The sequence below is a fragment of the Ylistrum balloti genome, unplaced genomic scaffold (genome assembly GCF_031769215.1).
Source record: "Ylistrum balloti isolate Yb309-2 unplaced genomic scaffold, AGI_CSIRO_Ybal_v1 Utg370706, whole genome shotgun sequence".
Classification (NCBI taxonomy): Eukaryota; Metazoa; Mollusca; class Bivalvia; order Pectinida; family Pectinidae; genus Ylistrum; species Ylistrum balloti.
Genome location: NW_026782423.1, coordinates 774,295 through 795,047, shown reverse-complemented (window position 1 = coordinate 795,047; position 20,753 = coordinate 774,295). Strand labels below are relative to the sequence as shown.

The window sequence follows — 20,753 nt, the reverse complement described above, 5'->3', positions numbered from 1 at the left end:
TATCTCATCCTTGTCATCCTGATCTTTCTTATCCACATTTTCTTCAACATTATCCTTTTCATTTCCCTGTTTTTATTTTTGAGGAAATTGGTTTTATATTAATCTATTTTCAAATTAATTGTATTAATTTCAAATGCTATCAATATATATCTGTTCTTTGTTATTGATTTGAACTTGTAATTCTATAAAAAAAAGCTTGTTTTTTTAGTCCAATGAATAATTTATACTCTTTATACTCTACAAAAATTTTAGTTCTTTGTTTATGTATTACAACATTTTTTGTATATATTCTCAAGGACCTGTCAATAATTTAATGATATAATGAATAAATAAAGAAGTATGTTTGGATGTAATAAATGATTATTACAGTTTTCTGCATCTGTTCTGGTGAATCTCCACCTTCATGGGGAGGTACAGCATACATCATTCCCTCCTGTGTAACAAGTAGGAAAATACACTATCCGAATATCAATTCTTAAACTTTAACAAAATGAAGTAAAACTTTTCCTTAAATTTTACAAATATTACAATACTATTGTTATCTAGCATCTAACATATTTACTGATATCAATTAAAATGTTTCTGTGAACTAGCAAGTACTGACCAACTATATATCTAGCTATTATACCTGCTACATGGCTATACAATAAAGAAAAGACATCTATTTACCCTGTAACTTTAATTCTATGTTTGCTGCATTGATACCACAACAAAGGGCAAATATAGCTCTATTAGGCCCTTGACCTACGTAACCTCTGAAGATCAGAGGTATGCAGTTTGACATTCCCTTGCAGTGGCAGTCTGTTTTACACAGAAAGCTGAGAAATGGACCAGACTGTGCTGTCATGGTTGTGTCCGCGGGCAAGACACTCCAATTGTACTAGATGGCATGTTATAACAGGACTTCTGTTTTATGTTCAGTGAGGTAGACACCAGATACTATAAGGAGACTCTGCCTCAAATTGACCGCAATTGTACACAGGGTGACACACCCAGCAAACAAGAAACCTTTACACAATATAGCATGGTCTTGCTCCATTTGTTTTTTTCTTTTGAATAAACATTGTAATTTTTAAAGTTTAAGACTCTACTTAAATATAATGAGACTAACAAAAACAAATGAAATATTTTACATTCTTTAAAATTCTAGATATCTTAAAATTTATCTTATTTTTGTTTTTTGTTACTTTATTATTTCAAGTAAAAAAGTTTTTTTCAAATTCAAAACTTTGTTTTCAAATCCCATCACCTATCACTGTAAATGCATCCAAATCACCATGAATTATAAGGTTTATGACATGATGAGAAAAAAAACAGATATTTAATTAGTTAGTGACACAATCATTGTCCACAACCAATCCATATATGATTAAACAACAAACCAAACCAGATCCCAGCATATTCCAACTCATGTAAAACACCACATCTCATAGCAATTCTTATGAAGGTAAAATGTGAGTAGCACAACTTTCTTTTCAAAATAATTGGAATCTATTTGTTTCCAACCGTTAATGAAAAAATCAGGATGAAATACACTAATAATAACAATAAGGAAAAAATTAAGAAGAGAAGGTAAAAAAAGAGCAAAAGTTTAGACAACGTGAAAGTAGTGGACAAAAGCTAACAATTATAGGGACTTCAACACATGGTTGCTCTCTAACCTGAAATAAGATGATTCTGAAAAAAGGACTTTGACAAAAAAAGAAAGATCTGAGGAATGTCTTTGCCATGTAGAAACTTACCCTTGGTAGTGTAGCAGCATCTCCATAACTGTCTCCTGGCGCGGTTTCTGTAGCAACTCCTTCACCCTAAAATGACCGCAAATATACATCTGTTATCATACAATCTACATACTTTACAAAGTGTTTTATTCTTTTTATAACAAGCAAAGTAGACTTTTGCTATCTCTAGATATTTCCTGTCAAAAAACTGCCAACTAGTAAAATGTAATGTTAAACACAAGCATCTAAGGAGACATTGCTTAATTTCTCTATATCTTTTGAATAAAAGTATACACATCTCTGGAGTCTTAAAACAGTGGTGATTAAATCTATTACTGAGTCTTGTCTCCGTCTACTCACTAATCTATCACTTCTGTCTTCTGATGTTGATTTATTGCCCTCTTTTTCTTTCTTCTTTCTTTCTTTTTCCAAACGTTTTCTTTCTTTCTCCTCTTCCTTTTTCCGTTTCTTCTCCTCTTCTTTTTCTCTCTTTTCCCTTTCCTTTTCCTCCTTTGAACGTTTACTCTTTCTCCCAACGTTTGTTAGGCCTACACCAGCATCAAGTTCTGCGGTATCTCCAGTGCCATCAGGGGCAGTCATAGTGGCGACCTATGACAAAAAATTGAGAACAATAATAGAGGTAGGCTTAAAGGGGAAAGTTAAATTTTTAATGTGAGTGGTAGTTTTGTGGGTAAAACTTAATACTTTATGAAGAGGCAACCTTGTGTAGAAAAGTCATAATTTTGACAATAGATGTAACTCTGTGGGAAAACGTTAACACTTTACCAATAGATGTAATTGTGATTGTTAATCATTCTGTATCATGCTGTGTAGAAGTCACCTGGTATTAACGGTCATTTCTTTAATGAACTTTAAGATGAAGACAAACTAACATGTATTTGATTCTTTTGTTAATGTTAGAGGCAGAATATTACCAACACTGACAAAGTAATCTGTAAAATTAAATGAAATAAAAATACAAAAACATTTTTAGACTTTTCTCTACCTAGAGTTACATTTCTGCATAACAAAGCTATGTTCTCATTATCCTACCTTGTCCCTTTCCTGGTCAAGTCTGTCCTCGGACTCATCCCCTGGGGGTCCGCTTGGGCGGTCTGCATGTGTTTCATCACCTGGTGCTCTCTGGCCTTGCTCATCCAGCTCTCGTGAGGAATAGGGAGGTGGCCCTGCATTGGCAATGGCATCAGGATCACCATACTTTTTGTCCATTCTGTCGTTCTCGTCCAGTGGATGGTCAGAGTTTTTCTTGCCATAGTCTGTACGTGGTAAAATCAGTAGTCAGATACTCAAAAGTGACCAGTAAAATATTCAATTTTGTCTCAACCTTAATACAAGCACTGGCATATTCAAATGAAACTTCAGAGAAAAAAAAACATTGGAAGATGAGGTTGTCTCTAAAAAGTGACCTAAGCATTAAATTAAAACATTACCTTGGACTTGTAAATACAGAATATGTCTCTGTATATTTAAATGGGGCAAGGAAAATCAGAATTTAATATTTCTGTAACAGAAGAAATCTGAATCCAAGGATATTATCTCAGAGATTAGCTACATGGTTTTAACCAGGAGCTTATTTTCAACAGGAGAACCCAGAGGGATCTTGTCATCCGCCATCAATGATATCAAATCATTTTCATAGGACAAATGTTTCAAGAAGACTTCTCTGATATCTCTGAGATTTAGCAATATGACATTAAAGGTTTAAATCTAAAATGGCCACTGATGGACAATTTGAGAATCCAATCATTCTGAAAATGTAGTATCCACAACAAGAACACCTCCATATATTTTTAAAAATACTATAATCATTAGATTCTGTGAACTCAATGGCACTTAACTTTCACATGTTGACTATGACAGATTTTATAACACTGAGAAAATATATTTGTATTTCCCAGTTGTGAGAAATACCATTACTCAGACACCAATGGAACTTAACAGAAATCCTTATGAAATTAATAACAAATTTAAAATACTGATGATTTACAAGGAAATCTGTTCTTCAGTTATCAAAGTGGTAGGGTGGAGCAGTTGTAACACATCTCACCCTTTCACCCAGGAACCTGGCTTCCAATAACCAATCAGACATGAAAAGGTGTAGGGGTACCTGTTACATAATTTATGTGAGTTTTTCCTGGGTACTCTGGTTGCTGCCTACATTTCAATCCAGAGCAGCAACAAGTTATAAGCTTGTTTAAAATTTGTTTTCAAATACAGTTAGTACAGTAAATATTAGTTTCTTGCAAATGATTTCAAAAGAAAATTATCAACAAGTATAAAAGACTTTTTTTTTGACAGAAAAATGAAGATACTGATCGGATTAATTTTTTTTTTTACAAAAATCATACCATCACTATCATTTAGTTTTGCAGATTTATCCTCTGGATATGGCATAGATTTGTTCTTAAAGTGTGTCCTTTCAAACTCAGGCTTTGGTCGTTCAACAAGATCTGTTCTGTCCTTCAGCTGTTTCTGTGTGCGACCAGAGTATCTGAACTTGGAATTGAAACGAGGGAATAGAGTCCCTCCTTTAGGAGCTTCAGCTTCTTTTAACCTGTAAAACACACGGTAAAAATCATCATATTTTACACCAGTTTCCTAACTTTTACAAAAACTTCAGATAAGAAAGTGTGAGTGATGTGGGTTGTAGAAATGAACATGTAACTTAAATAAATAAGTAGTATTTGTACACTAGGCTTTATTGTTTAATGTCAAAAACTAAAGTTACACCAGAACATGTGTTTTTTCACTAAGCTCATCCTTTAACATTAATGATAATTTCAAAACCTGCTGATTTGTTTACTTAAGGTTATTTTTAAATTACAATTTCATACTGAGAAGCTATCATGAATTGTCCAATCTCTCTCCTTTGTTTTGGTACCTATTATACTTTTTGCCTAAAATTTATGGACATTTCATTTCAACTTTGACATCCTTATATTCATAATGTAACATCAGTCAATGTTGATTATCAAAGAAATTTATTTAAAAAAGGACGAAGAGGTTTTTTCTAGTCAAAGGGAGATAACTGACAAGAAACCACTTACCTGAAAAATGTGTGGTGTTCAACACATGTTTTCCATAACCGCTTGGCCATTTTATGGTTAACTAACTTAAAACATATCATGTTTTCAAATGAATCTTTCTGAAATATGAAAATAGAAATCTGTCTTAAAATGTTATCATGTTATATGTAAAATTGTTTCATGAATTGCTAGGCTATATTCAAATATGGTACTTCTACAGATGTATTTCATATCAACAGTTCGATTTTCAAGTTTTTTCTTTTTATACAAGAATAGCACTTCAGTATAAAATGTATATAGTTTAGATATACCAAGTAAAATATCTGGTTTTGAAAATTAAAATATTCTTTACCTTTGGAGAACAAGCCAGAAAAAAAATTGGATGAATTTATGCCTACAATAATAGTTTAAAGGACAAACATAAGTGCTGATACTAGTACTAACCTCTGTTGGACGAATTTTGATGTAGAAGTTATTGCGTTTGTATGACAGTTTGAGAATTTTCGGCCACACAAATCGGTTTATCCTAAGTTTGTCTTTGTACACCATCAAACCACTGGAACATACGCCTAATGCAATCTCCACCTTTTCTGAATCCTGTGGAACATAAAATTAATGTATCATGGGTCATATGTCCTCAAAGATTCATCCAATCAAAACAGGTCACATTTGTTTCTATGCTGAAATCTCCCCAAAAAGAATGGCAGCTCTGAAAGCTATTAATGTCCCTAACTCCTGCTAAGTTTTATATCAAATAAGAACTGAGAGCTATCAAGTTTATGGTTGGACATAGGACCCAAATTCATAATGTGACATACCAACATCAAGGGTACCATTATGGAAAGTTTAGTAATTATATGTGAAATTGTTCAACAGAAATGAAATGTATTTTTTCATAAACTGTAAGGGGCTATACTTTTGCGAAATTAATTACTTCTCTAAATTATCACCTGTCAAATATACTTTAATTTAAATTAATTTCACTGAACAAACACTTATTTCTAAATCACTTACCATAGCTTTGTGAATGTCTACCCCATACATTGCTAACTTCTTTGCATTTTCTAGAAACATTCCTTCGGCCTCTTCTGGTGATTGTCCCCTGTAAACAAACCAGAGAATGTTGTATAATACATTTCTTAGTAATCATTAACAGTAACCATTCCAGTGACTTTTGACTACAAAGTACAAAGCATCTAATGGCCATAATGACTATCTAAAGATAAACTGTTGTTTCTTTTTAATATCACCCAATAAAACATCAGAAACCGACTGTTAAACTGGCCACGGCATTCCTGACAACCAAATATTTTTTACTTTACTTCAAATCCATTTTTCCATAAATCACTTAAAAATTATCTTTCCACTTATATCTCAAATTGATTTAACAAAAAAATGAAGAATAAATCACCCCTTTCTGAAACCAATTCAAGTATTTGTACAATAGCTATCCTGAAGTAGATCCAGGGGACAAAACGTAATCTCTGCCTTCAGTCATAGTGTGGGTTTAGTAAACAACAATGAAATAGTTTCTGATAGTATTTATCTTGTAAACACCAATACATACGGATATATTTTTTTTACTAGGGATAAATAACTGGATAAATATGGTAATATAAAAAAATTCACTCCAAATGTATTTCACTTTTTGTGATGCATCCTATGAAATAGCAACTGACTGTAACTATCTTCTAAACATTTAATATATAGGGACGGGATTATTACCAGGGATAAATTACTGGATAAATACGGTAATATAAAAATTCACTCCAAACATTTTCCAGTTTTTATGATGCATCTTAAATATCTCTACTGTAATCTAATACAGGGATAAGCTCATATATGATCTTCAATATACAGCCTGTGATGTTTGAAATTTAATTTAATCAATGTCTCTATAAATGTTTTAATGATGCCATCCATTTTATAGTGACTTATCAGTCATTGATATTCATCCTAAATATAATCCTATACATGTGAAAAGCCTGTCAGCATGTTCCCAACCATCAAGCTTCATGGATGACGATCAGTTATCATGATATTCATCTCACATTCTTTAAATGTCAGTTATAATCTAGCTCTAAAGCTACGTTATCTCCACACTATTACTACACAGTGAAATGAAATTTTAGATATGTAGAGAAGATTCGACAGAACACAATTTGGCATTTCCATTCTTTCAGAATTATAACATAAAGACAGAATCAATTATTGATGTTATGTTTATATAAAACATATGTAAAGAAAGCTATCTCTGGTAAGGCATCAGAAATGTCAAGTCAGATCACTGCCTGTAATAAGTCCACTTTCTACTATAGGTTTGTTTATTGGACTTATCGCCTTATGAACAGAAAGGTCAGGCCGGTAAAGGGGGGAGGGAGTGTGTGTGCATGTGTGTGTACGCATGCGTGTGTCTGGGCGTGTGTGGGTGTGTGCGTGCATGCATGCGTGTCTCCTTGTAGTAGCTGCTGACTAATATACTGTGAACAACATACAGGAGGCCCATCACATGTTATCATGATCAATTAGGTTAATGTGTTTTATCCCAGTACACAACCACCACAGTACAGACTTGTCCATTGTAACATAATTTGTTTTATTCCTATCCATTTGAAAATTGAGGACCAAATGTTCATTTCTCAAAAACCTATATGTTGCATACTTGTGTGTTTTATGGAGTTCATGTATCTTTTTTAGAAGATCTGGAGTCTGTTTCTGTGCGAAGTCAAACTCCTCCAGGTAACCTTGTGCACATTCGACTGGATCATAATCACCAAGCTCTGCCTGTACTGTGTAGGACCCAAGCAGTGCATGTGTTACTACTGAACATGGCAATCTGCAAGAATAACAACTTGTTAGTCAAAAAATACTGCAACATTTTCAACCATGAAAAACAGAATTTTGTAATACATTTGTTCTTGGACTATTTTTTTTTTTTTAATTTGGAAATTAAAACGATGATGTAACCTGATTATGTACATTTAAATATCATATAAAATAGTAAAAACTAATTGACTTCATTCATAAAATTTTCATCACAATCTTGTGAGAAATGTTGTCTAAATTCAGGAAATATTTATTGATCAATTGCAATTTTACTGAGTTCCAAAATCGAAATACGAACTTATGATGACAGTGAAACGATATGAACGTTACTTACTTTCCATTATATAAGTCAACTCTGACTTGTAGGCATAACTGGTATCTACAAACAACAAATCACATATCAACTCAGTGGTACTGTACAACTACATAATCTGAAATCTTACAAGGTACATGTTTTCTTACATAATTCTAATTTTTTGAAAAACAGTGTCTATCAGTGAAAATATGAGTGAAGAAATGCACTGACAATCTTGTGAAATACTGTATGAGCCAATATTCTGAATACTTTAGGGGAAAATGTTTTTTGAATATAATGTAATCAAATTACTTTGGATTATTAGGAGACTTTGATTGCTGAATTTATATGAACTTTTATTATTCTAAAATGAATATTTTTCAATTTAGTTAAGGAATACCCCTTTAAATATAGATAGTTTAAAATTCAATCAAAAATTATGTTTGCTTCAACAAAGAATGGAAACAGAAAAAGAAAAAAAAATTGCCAAAGAGCATCATCTTTTCTTTGTTTATTTTGAAATTCATACAATTTTTCTTTCTTTGAAAAGAATGAAACATCTGTTTATCAAAGATGATAACATTTCAGCTTCTTGTGATATACATTGCTAATATCATGAATAAATAGGAAAAAATATCTAATTCAAAAGTAGATGAAGAACATCAAAAATGGCTATCTGTATGCAGATTTAGAAATAGTTTTATACCTTGTGATATCTTCTGTTAACTGTGATGGTTCTGGAGGATAAAATTTCACAGCAAATTCGAACACCCACCGACATCCTGCTGAAATTTTAAAAATATGTAAAACATTAATGTAACATTCAATCATTTTACAAGCTAGCTTACACAATACACAAGTATAATGTAGGAATCCACTGACTTTATGATGTAAACAAAATAATTACTAAATTACAAATTAAAAATTGTATTTGCCAGCTATTTTAAGTTTTCTGTACACTAACACTACAACAAATGCGCAATAAAAATTCACACCCCGAATATCAAAGGACAGATATGGCTAAGTATACATACATATATTTGTCATAAAGTAACAAAAACATATCATGAAGCCCCATTTCAAAAGTCATTAAACAAATTTCTGTTAATGATATAAGTACTATGAGGATTGTTTATTGTTTGGCAGGTTCAGTAATGATGATGTCTAGTAAATGTAAATACATCAGAGTTGGTGCAGTTTAAAATCTTTATACTCGATCACATTTTTCAATCTGTTTCCTAAGTAATCAAAACATAATAGGGTAATTTATATGAATGAGGAATTACAAAGTAACCGCTAGATCCATTAACATATAGAGTTGTGACTTGTAGCCCGTCCCAGTACCAAAACCTTATGTATACAGACATGTGTTTAGATTAAATAACAAATTTTGTCCCTGTGTATAGCTGATTCAGGTGTGTGTGTCACAGACATTCCCGGTATAATAGATTACTGAAAGACATTAATGTATGGTAATAATAGTTTGGCCTGGTCAATTACCAAGTGGACTTATACTGAAAGGGCAATACCCTTACACAATACAATGACCTTGAATGGCAACAGATTTAAATCAACTACCTTTCCTGTCCAGATATTCACTACATGTTTATTGACAAATAGTCTTCAGTGCCTCGTCGACTGAAACTGGAGATGGGATTAATACCTCAATACACCTCACAAAGAAAACCTAATTTTATCAACAGATTGTAAACTCTTATCAGTTAGGAAGACACCAAACCTTACAGACTGTGACCTACCTCACATGAATACCTATAACTATACAACAGGTCTCACTTGACTGACCACTAACTCCCTGTCAACACCTCAATTGACAAGGAAATGAGCTAGGTCATCAGATGACCAGTGGTCTGGTTAGCTAGCTGAGTGATCTGTCTTATTAGTTACTTCCGCCAGCTACTCACCCGAGTACATCTTTCAGATGATGAGAACATAGCAAACATATAACCATTTCTTACAGATGATACAGAAACTAGCCTATTGAAAGTTAAACTCTATTACATTGATATTGCCATAATTCTATCGGAGAAATTTGGTATTAAGTGTCTACAAGTGTACTGTAGCAACACACCAAGGAATACATATGAAACTGCAGAAAAAATTCCTTGAAATTTTGTCCAATTTAAATGAGGCAGAAATATTCAAGGGACATAATCTGCAGGTTTGTCTGTATAGGACTAGCTTTACATCATTCAGTGATAGAACTAAACTTCAATTCCACTCAAATTGATTATTATGTAGAGATGTCTTTTGAGGGCAGATATTGTAACCTCTCTGAACTGACAGAATGGTATACTTTTAAGGATGATAATTAGACTTCACATCACTTTTCATCAGGTAGCGAGACAAAAAGGAAGAGTCTATTTATTACAACAAAGAAGCACACCTGTACCTGTTTACCAGGTACTTTTTCTTATGCACGTGTCTTGTATATATACACGGCAAACATTCTGCTAAGAATTGTTGTGCATTGATAATAATTCTGTCAGTGCATGCTTTAGAGTAATTTAAAAAGAAAGTGGAAGATGGATGTGAATACAAAATATTAGTATTAAGGACTTTAAGATATCCGAAGTCATGTTTAAATATTTTAGTTATTCATAGCATGGTGTATGCCACCTATTGAATCGACAAATATGTATCCAAATCGTAGTTCATAATATATTCAGATACTACCACTTCTTCATTGTCATAACTTATTGAGTTAGGTACTTAAATTCAGTAATTATTGTTTTAATAAAAACCATCCAACTTGGCTTTCATTTTTGTCAAAAAAATTATTAAATAAAGAACAAAACATCAACAGATTGTGTCATTTTAGAAAACCGTCCATCTTAGCTAGAGCTTACCGGACATTGTTTCTGGAAGTTTTAGGTAAAAGGATGTAAGTAAAGAACAATGTAATATATCAATGTCTAAGTTTCCTGCCTTAAAAGAAAATGAAGCATTTTTGTCCGACTTGAATTTAAAAGTTGGCCACCTATATATAAATATATATAGGATTGTTAATGAAATTCTTTCATACAAGATTTTATAAGTCTTGGAAGCTTTTATGATTTTGCCAGTCTGTGAACAAAAATTAAACTTCACAAGTTTTATAAATCTCATATATGTGTCATTTTCAATATATATAATATCATTATCCATATAATTAGTTTCAATTAATTTCTGACTGGTACAGCCAATGTAAAAAACTCCATAGTATATAATTGATGTATATCAAATTATTGACATATGCAATTCACTGGATAATGGGCAGATTATGTGATAAGTCAATATCTAAAACATGCCTTAAGAGGCCACATATGTGTTAGCAAATCATTGTCCATAAAGACTGCCTATGTCTATATTCCTCACTTAAGAGCCCAAGGTAAATACCTGTTTTTACAGACTACGTGAGCAGCTGATAAACAATGTTTTAATGTAAATTCCTTTCCTAAAATGTACATCATTAATCTTTTATAACATCAAATCTTGCTTCTTGTTCCAATAATTAATATGTCCGGTTGTACCAACCTTTCAATTGTTTTGCAATTTTCTTGTCTCCAGCCAACCAACACTACAAAAAAAAGAAAAACAGAAAATTTAACATAATGTACACTCTGATTCATAAATGTGACCTAAAGCTTTGCTTTATCAGTTAGGAAATTCTGTAAGACATGAATGCCCCAATCCAATGCATATAAGTATCATTGTTTGATGAATTTGCGGAGGGTTCTAAAGATATAAAGTTGGTATAGGATCGCTCATTACTAGGAAGATGGGCATCAGTACCACTGTAGGCCCACCATAAAATGGTAGGACATAGAAATAAACCCAGTGTTGGAAATATATATTGAGGTACCTTCTGGGTTTTGTTATGGTATTTCCTCCCTGTGTTGAATTTGTTGGATTTTTACAATGAGAAAATGCATTTATAACTAAGTACTCAAAATATTCTTCAACACTGATTTTATAAAGAAGATTATGTAAAACAAATGGTAAGGATCAAGATGTGATGACTTTTTCAGAATGAATTATTTTATACATATTCAATGAAGTTTACAAAACCTCAACAAATACAGACAGTCATTGGAGGTGGGGTGGGTTTCTTTCTAGCATTTCTAGGGGTCATGATAGTTCAATCAGTAGAGTTGTGCCTATGTAACTTCAGGTGAAGAATTGAGGTGCACTCTTTCCCTGGCAATTTGTGTTTCTCAGTAAGCTAAGAAAAAAATCAGTCTGTACTGACGTGGTGGTAGTGTCCTTGGGCAAGACACTTTACCCTAACTGCTCTAGACTTCATGTGATGAGTCTCTTGTATGTTGTTCAGTAAGGTAGCTTCTAGATTCTACAAAGAGACTCCACCTCCAAAAGACCCAGGCTGTCCATAGCACAATAAACTGAACAAACAATTTAGCATTTCTGATTTACCTTTACATCCTTGTCAAGGTAGGTCAGTCCAAAATATTCTACTTCTAGAAGGTTGAGCTTTGTACACACTTTATCAAATAACACCTGGCCGTTTGCTCCTTTCTGTAACACACAACAGAATTGATTAGACAATGTTACATTTAGTTACTGGCATATACAAGTTTACAATACATCAAACTGTTCTTCTTATTATTTTTTAAATTAAAACTGATCGTAGGACCCTAATATTTCTTTCATTTGGGGAAAATGAAATTCTTCATTTATTTCAATCAGCATATTTTAGAACATGGCACAAGGTATCGCTCATTGTAACTGTGACAGTTGCTTCTCCATAGATAGTACATATTTCAAAACATGGAATGGTTAGTCTGTTCTCTTTTACAATACATCTTCATACTTCACAACAAATTATCTTTTCCAAACGATACTTACATCAAGCTCTATTTCTAAAGTGGATGCATCAAGCAAGGTGACCCGACACATCACCATCTTGCCTGTAGGTTTGGAGCGACGCTCTACTTTGGGATTTGTTTTAGGCTTTTCAGGTTCTTTTTCCTGTGAAAATAAAAGAAAACAAACAACATAAAACATTTGAAAGTACTTTAAATATTTGTAAGCGGATCCCCACATTGAGATTTATGTTCATTTCATGTTACATTTATCAATAAGATTGAAGGATTAAAAATCTCAATCACACATGCAACATCATTTCACTTTATATATGGAAAGTTGATGTTGTAATATCTGGTGTAGAATGCATAAGAATCGGGACGATAGGAGTTTAATTGTTTTAGTACCAAATATGGGCAGTAACTGATAAATGTAACGTTACATTATTTTGAAACATAACCATTATTACAATGTATATCAGTTTTATAGTGTTGGTGTATAAAACCATGAGATATGTGATGATAGTAAAACTACAATTAATTAACAATGTTTCTTTAATCTTGATCAATGCCCTGATGCAAAGGAATACGATAGTGAAAGCAGAAGCCCGCCAGTTCAAAAAGTGAATTTCACACTAATCCGTCGAATGACCTTTGAACGTTAAAAGGTTAACTCATCATACCAGTATAAAAGATACGTTTCCTGCCTTTTCGTTCGGTTATTTCACGTCTTGCGAATCGTAAAGACTTCAGACAAAGGTTGAATAATGCAAAAAACACTTATATCAGCTGTCGCCTGCTAATATTTCCCCGTGGCGTGCCCCAAGCATGTCTGGAACACAAGCTTACATACCCGACATCGTACGTAAACAATACACACACTTACAGTCGTAAACACCAAGAGCCTAGTCTGTCAGTAGTCCAAAAAAGCATGTAGATAACTGGTTAACTTTGACTTGAATATCCCGTTCTTGAATTCTAAAACCGGGACCCGATCTGCGTAAATCGGGGTATCTTTGCATGGCTACCGCCATAGCACATTCAAAAACTCCAATAATATCTAGGTCACATTACGCCGAAGATCCTTTCACAGAAACTAGACAAAATCGATGTGTCTGTCGTCTTGATCGTTATAAACACTTTAAAATAAGTAGACTCTAAACATTAGCAGTACTTACCTTATATTTACTTGTCTAAAAAGCTAGGTCTCACAAAATTTCTCAACATGGGGACAATTCGCCGTGTGAGCCTATGACATCACACGCACACACATCCCAGAATTCCTTAGAAAAGCTAAAAATATCCGCCAGGTAGAGTAAACAAATCTTGCCACAGGTAAAATCACCTGATCGACAGAAATTTCGGGATACAACGTACCTAATAAATAGGATTTTCGCTTTACAGCCTCTTAACACATCGTAATAAATCAGGCGAGAAGTTTGATCCATCCATTTACTGGTAAGATTGTCCATGCACAGTAGGCGGCACGATCAGTTAAATTACTTGGATCTTATATACACTGATGATGTACGTGGGGTTTGTCATGTCCCGGGAAGATATTTGATATAATTCATAACTAGTTTTGAAAAAGAAGGTAATTTAGAATGACACGATTCGAGTAAAAGGGATAAAAAAATACGCTCTACATATCAGGATTATATTTGATTATTATGTCTGTGAATGATCACTCAACAATATTAATGATTTTGAAGTAAAATTGAATATCAATATTTTATATTAAATAAAATCGAATACATTCTAATGTAAATATGAGTATAGATGCATTTCTTAAGTATTAGTATTTTATTTTAAAAGGTTTAATTACTTTTTTTTGCAATGGTTGTGTATTTATGATAAATTCTGTTTTTCCTTCCTGATAATGATTGTCACTGTAGAAAGGGAGAGATGAACTATTAAGGGACATATCACAAACCAATGTGGCCCTTGTATATATAAGTGTATGGAAACATTACAGGGAATTGGATGAGGAGAACCCTCTGAAGCTATTTTTACGAACAACCAACAAGGACAGTGTATGATCTATAGAAGTATATAGACACTATTGTAAAACAAGATGATATATCCGTGTGTAGGGGTCAGACTTGATTGTGTATAACATACCTGAGCACAGCATACAGGTACACAGTATATATTGTAGGTATGTGTATAAATACCAAAGACCCATCGAAGCGAGTCTGATCAGTGAGATAGATAGCTCTATAGACACTAAACACTAAACATACTGACGAGTCAAAATATTTATATCATGCTAATTTTCTTTTCTTCCAAACTAAAAAAAATTGCAATGAATTATGCTGATGTCCTTAAAATATGACCCTTCAAAGGAGATATTTTTATTGAAGTTGATTTCTATTTGGAATTAAGACAATGTCTTGTCTGTATAGTGGCATATAGGTCACACTGACATGCCAATGTTAAAAATTGCCATGCTTGCAAAAACAAAAAGTGGTTAGAATAATGAAGAAGATATGATCTATGCACTACAGACATTTTACAGCACAAATTTGTGCCCAAACTATTCTCAGTACAAACCTAAATCACTGACCTGAATCCCAAATCCTCAGTCTATCTACCCAGTATCCATCCCACGGTACAAACTGGGAATCTAAATGTACTCCAACCCATTTGATATATCTATAAGGACCAAAGTTTCCCCTAACACCTAGTTAGAGCAAGATGGTCATAGCATTAAAATACCACATAAGCTATATACCAATTAATCATATGCGTACAGTCAATTACCTGGGTAAGATTTAAAAATTGGTCTGGGTACAAACCTCAAAAAGCACTAAACACTTTCTGTTGAGGTATACTTACAACATAGACAAGTTTATGTATCTGGCATATACTATATCATAACCTTCGAACATTTATATATTCTACTGCAACAAGCATGATAAATTATCTTCTAGCCTTAAGAGTGTATTCCCGTTAGCCAAATAGGGAAACTATTCAAAACAGTTCTAGGATGCAGGGCTTTTCACTGAGTTGGGTTTGACATTTTGGAAAATTGGTTCCATTTTTATTGTAAAAGTCTATTACCTTAGTGCACTGGATATATACAAATGAGATTTAAAATGCCTATATCAGCAGAAAATTAAAATTTCTAATTCTATACGGTTGGAATTTATAATAGACAAATTTTTACTTCATTCCAGGAAGGTATAATACAGAAGATTATATATTAAATATTATATAAAAACAGTCCTGTACAAAAACTGGAACTCTTCGTAAATGGAGATAGAATACTAGCTGAGACTTTCTACTTTAACTCAATAGATAAAATGCTATATCCACTAGGCATACATTATTACTGTGAAGCCTATTTGCTAAGTAGTGTTTATATCCTCATTATCAGTCCATTATCAGATGGTAACCCTTACTTACATAGTCTGGGTTTTACTATGCACTAACCAGCTATCCTTTACACCCCTAAGGGGTCTGTGGTCAACAGATTTTCCTGTTATGTGATATGTAGGAAAAGTAACACCAGGAAGACCCTAACATTGTTTGATGGACAGAAGCAGTCACCACTTGTCTATAGACCTCATGCCAGGAGGTCACATGCATGGTCAAGTTGACTGACCAGTGGTATCTGTCATGTGGTATTTTTCATTATCTGATTTACCCACAGGGATTAACTTTATGATGTGTAGGAATTCCATTTCTTTTATATCTACCTCTTATCAAATACAGCAAGGATATACAGCCATACCATGTTTCACACATAATCTTGCGATGATCTTGATACAAATGTCTATGCATTGAAGTCTGCGGTTTTTAATGCATAGGTTGGTTTCAATATCTGGACATTTAAAAAGCCAGACCATATGTTTTTAGTATCCTACATGTGTATACTTGGGAAGCTTTTAAAAAAACTCTGTGTTAGGAAAGGAGCTTTTAAAAAAACTCTGTGTTAGGACAACATGCTGAAATCACACTGAAACATTTACAGCATCATATTATTGAGATGTTTTCATTAAACGATAAAAATGGTAATTCTTTACAATAAAGTTTTCAAAACATTTTTTTTCATGAAATGACTGAATACGTTTTCCTTTCAGAAGAACATTAGATATACAGATTAAAGAGATCTGGGTACAAAAGATAACAAGGATATCACACATTCCTTGTAAATGTATCATACACTGGTTGTACTGAAGCATGCACAGATGTATCAATTATAGTACTGGAGTTTTTTGGAGTGTATGGTCATCAACTTTATATTAATCTGTGGGAGCTGAGTTTTAAATTGACAGGTATGACAGGTACAGTACATATGTCAATATTTAGATAAAAATATCTAACTATATAGGCTATAACACGAAAACTAACATACATGTACACATAGGACATTATGTGGCACCGGACTATAAAATGTAATTCCACAATGAAACAATTCACAAATCTATGTTTTAACACTGTCATATAAACCGACATGTATGTTAAATCCACAATATGTACGCAGGTAATCCACATTTGATATAAATCCAGTCAGCGTCCAAATACCCAGAAAGCATCATGATCAAATGAGACACTTATTGTCAACACTAGATAATCATTGAGCTTTAATCACATGGATGTGTATTCCTTAGGAACAGTGTACACTCATTCCAAACTGAACAGGACATATTCCATTTGAAAACTTTCACTGCTTCTGTATTCCACAAGAAAGTTGCACTTAAATTTGCTGGAACAATCCGCAAAATCACTGCATGAAATGTTGATTACTGTTTAGAAAAAGCACAAATACTGCTTAAAATTTACACTATTCCAAAGATTCTGTACTCCAGAAGGAATTCTTAAACTTCATATGTAGTCTGTCCACATTATTTGGCACTGGTGAATATTTGTATACAGTCCACTGTGAATCCTTTTACGAGAATAATCCATATGTCCATCATCAGGTTGTTTACCTGTTCTTATCTGTCTTCTAGTTGTGTTATTTCAGCCAGATACACTCTAAAATGTAAACCTGCTTATTGCTATAGAAATGGGCTTTTTGCTACAACACTGTCTTATACTATGAGCATGGACTTATTATCAGATATATGGGCTTACCTTGAGACACCGGCTGATTATCAAACATAAGACTAATGACTCATTACATTAAGGCCATGGCACATATTGCTAGACATAAGGCCAGCATTACTGGTCAAATATTAACTATATATACAATTGTAATGCCTGTGGACAATAAGGCCAGCATTACTGGTCAAATATTAACTATATATACAATTTTAATGCCTGCACACAATAAGGCCAGTATTACTGGTCGAATATTAACTATATATACAATTTTAATGCCTGCACACAATAAGGCCAGTATTACTGGTCAAATATTAACTATATATACAATTTTAACGCCTGTGGACAATAAGGCCAGCATTACTGGTCAAATATTAACTATATATACAATTGTAATGCCTGTGGACAATAAGGCCAGCATTACTGGTCAAATATTAACTATATATACAATTGTAATGCCTGTGGACAATAAGGCCAGCATTACTGGTCAAATATTAACTATATATACAATTGTAATGCCTGTGGACAATAAGGCCAGCATTACTGGTTATATATTAACTATATATACAATTGTAATGCCTGTGGACAATAAGGCCAGCACTACTGGTAATATATTAACTATATATACAATTTTAATGCTTCCAATGATAACAGTAAGGAATGTATTTTAACGGAGGTGAAATGTACTTTTGATTGAGAAACATGTAACAGAGAAAATAGATGTTAGACATTAAGATAAATTGTATTGTATACAATTACACCTCCAGGGTTTAGAAGGGAGTGTGTGTGTGTGTGTGTGGGGGGGGGGGGGTTTATTACCTGTACTCTATCTCACCTGTTCTGGCTACAGATTGAAGGACTTTGAATTTCCCATGATCTCACAATTTTGAGGCTCTCTCAGGGATATAATGTTTGCTTTTAAAGTTTAGAGCTTGATGTGAAAATAAACATCTGGTTTATCTGTTTATATTTCTTGTGTATACTTACAGAAGGTAAACTTGCATGATTTACTAATAATCAAATGAAACACAACTACAGGAGATTTAATGAAATCAAATATACAAGCAAGCTGTAATGTCTTTCAATTCAGTATTGGTAACATTAATGTTCTGCCCGGCATGACTGAAACTACCATCTACACAAACAGTCATACTTTGACTGAACACTGTTCTGTAGGAGTGACTCTTGCTGATGTCCGATCATGGTTATAGTAGGGAAAGTAATAAACACGAGAGCAAAAATTCTTACTGTATCCAAAGCTGAAACACATTTAAATATTACCGTTAATGTTCTCAGTCCAACTATGATCTGGGATAGGAACTTGAAAGTGACATAAGTGTTACTAACATTTTAGACATGCAATGTTTCTCATTTTATATCCTCATTTATCATCATGTTAGATGACAACCATTATATTACAGGTAATTTTATTTTTTCATGCCTTCTTTATACATCATTTAATTCACATTTATCGTTGGAGAAATGGCGGCCGTTAAGAACCCCCTCTATTACAACATCATTAGAATGAGTAGATCAAATGCAATATCTAAAAAAAAAAACCTATATTATCATAATACTGGTATTCTCACTTGATGTCCTTTAAGATCTGGGTCCTGACCTAACAGTTTGGTCAAAGACATTTTATGTAAATTTTAATGTACTTACAACATGGTGAGTAGCATGTGCTTTATAAAATAACTTCCGGTGCATTTGTTCACAGGAGTTCTTGAAGCACACATAAAAAAAGGATTATTCATGTAAATTGTCTTTAGCAAAGGTTTGAGCGGGATATCAAAAGTTTATGTTCTCAAGGTGTTACCAGTGTTGTTCAATGGAAGATATGTGTATGTTTTACATGTAATATTTCCAGAATTTAAAAAAAACAAGAAGCTTTCAAAATTTCACCTTCAATCAAATGAAAACCTTTATAGTTAGTGCCCAGTTTTCAGGATACTACTACTGTTTCCAGGATACTACTACTGTTTCCAGGAAACTACTACGGAAGGGCAGATGGAACAGTGATATTTACCAACCAATCAATTTTTATATAGCAGGGACTTGGGACGTCCAATAAAGCAAATCTCCCAACAAAACAACAGCATAAATTATTCTAGATTCAAGTCACCTCTGAGAGACATTAGTCTAGTCACAGAACTCTCAAATGATGCTGCATTGCTCAAAGCCAACACCCCACCCATTTATCACATTATTATCGGGGAGGCACACAGTCTCAATAAAAAAGTGACTGGTTTATGATGATCAGATAACATGTGTCATTATGTCTCTTGATTTGTTGGCCATCTCAGAGGACTTCAGATCCTACAGTGTGTTCCTGTAATGAATGTGGGTGAACATGCTGGTTCAGAATAGAAAATGATTCAATTATATTGACTCTGATTGAAAGAAGCTGAATACAGCAAAACTTTACAGAAATGTTCTCATTGATGTTGATTTTAAAGATCTAAACTTACCTCTGGGTGGGTCATGTTGACATTTATGGTTAAATATAAAAATCCTTAAAAAATATTGTTCCAAATTCACACACCATTTATCCTATTATAGAAACTCATAAATGACCCTACCTACCTTACCTACAACCACACATTTGAGTCATGCCATCATCTTTTTCTGATGACTTAACTTCCGTTATCGTCAGTGTCACATAATGTAACAGAGGAGCTCTCCGTTAGATTGTAGTTTGGGAGTGTCCCGCGTGTACCTTTAACCTAAACACCAACTTCCTATTCCAATCCGACCACAAACAGTTTGCCAAGGGCCATAACACTGAAATAAGTACACCAACTGAAAATACCTTACAAAGGATGTCCAGATAAGTGTCTACTCAATGGTCAGTGTGTTAGTAATCGGTCAAGGTAAGTAGATCACACAGGTAGGTGTACAGGTAATAATACCCAGGTGTCTGGGCAGGTAACTGACATACAGGAAGTGTGAACTGTTTCAACAGGTGTACCGAAATTACCTGTGGCTATTGACT

The 20,753-nt window shown here is 33.4% G+C and overlaps 1 protein-coding gene across 9 annotated transcripts in view; it reads right to left on the bottom strand.

Moving 5' to 3' along the window:
• LOC132557635 (band 4.1-like protein 3) overlaps window positions 1-20,753 on the bottom strand; it is a 127,768-nt gene that overhangs the window by 22,951 nt on the left and 84,064 nt on the right. For 8 of the 9 annotated variants that reach the window (XM_060222145.1, XM_060222155.1, XM_060222148.1 and 5 more), the window contains 13 exons: window positions 12,753-12,875; window positions 12,321-12,422; window positions 11,424-11,466; window positions 8,596-8,674; window positions 7,929-7,973; window positions 7,431-7,604; window positions 5,783-5,870; window positions 5,213-5,365; window positions 4,790-4,887; window positions 4,091-4,296; window positions 2,775-2,998; window positions 2,082-2,330; window positions 1,743-1,808 (listed from right to left, as the gene is read on the bottom strand). In XM_060222145.1, the coding sequence (XP_060078128.1) occupies window positions 1,743-1,808; window positions 2,082-2,330; window positions 2,775-2,998; window positions 4,091-4,296; window positions 4,790-4,887; window positions 5,213-5,365; window positions 5,783-5,870; window positions 7,431-7,604; window positions 7,929-7,973; window positions 8,596-8,674; window positions 11,424-11,466; window positions 12,321-12,422; window positions 12,753-12,875 (1,650 nt within the window). Of the gene's footprint in view, window positions 1-1,742; window positions 1,809-2,081; window positions 2,331-2,774; window positions 2,999-4,090; window positions 4,297-4,789; window positions 4,888-5,212; window positions 5,366-5,782; window positions 5,871-7,430; window positions 7,605-7,928; window positions 7,974-8,595; window positions 8,675-11,423; window positions 11,467-12,320; window positions 12,423-12,752; window positions 12,876-13,887; window positions 13,958-20,753 lie in introns of those variants that run through there. The other variant, XM_060222151.1, reaches the window with a different exon arrangement.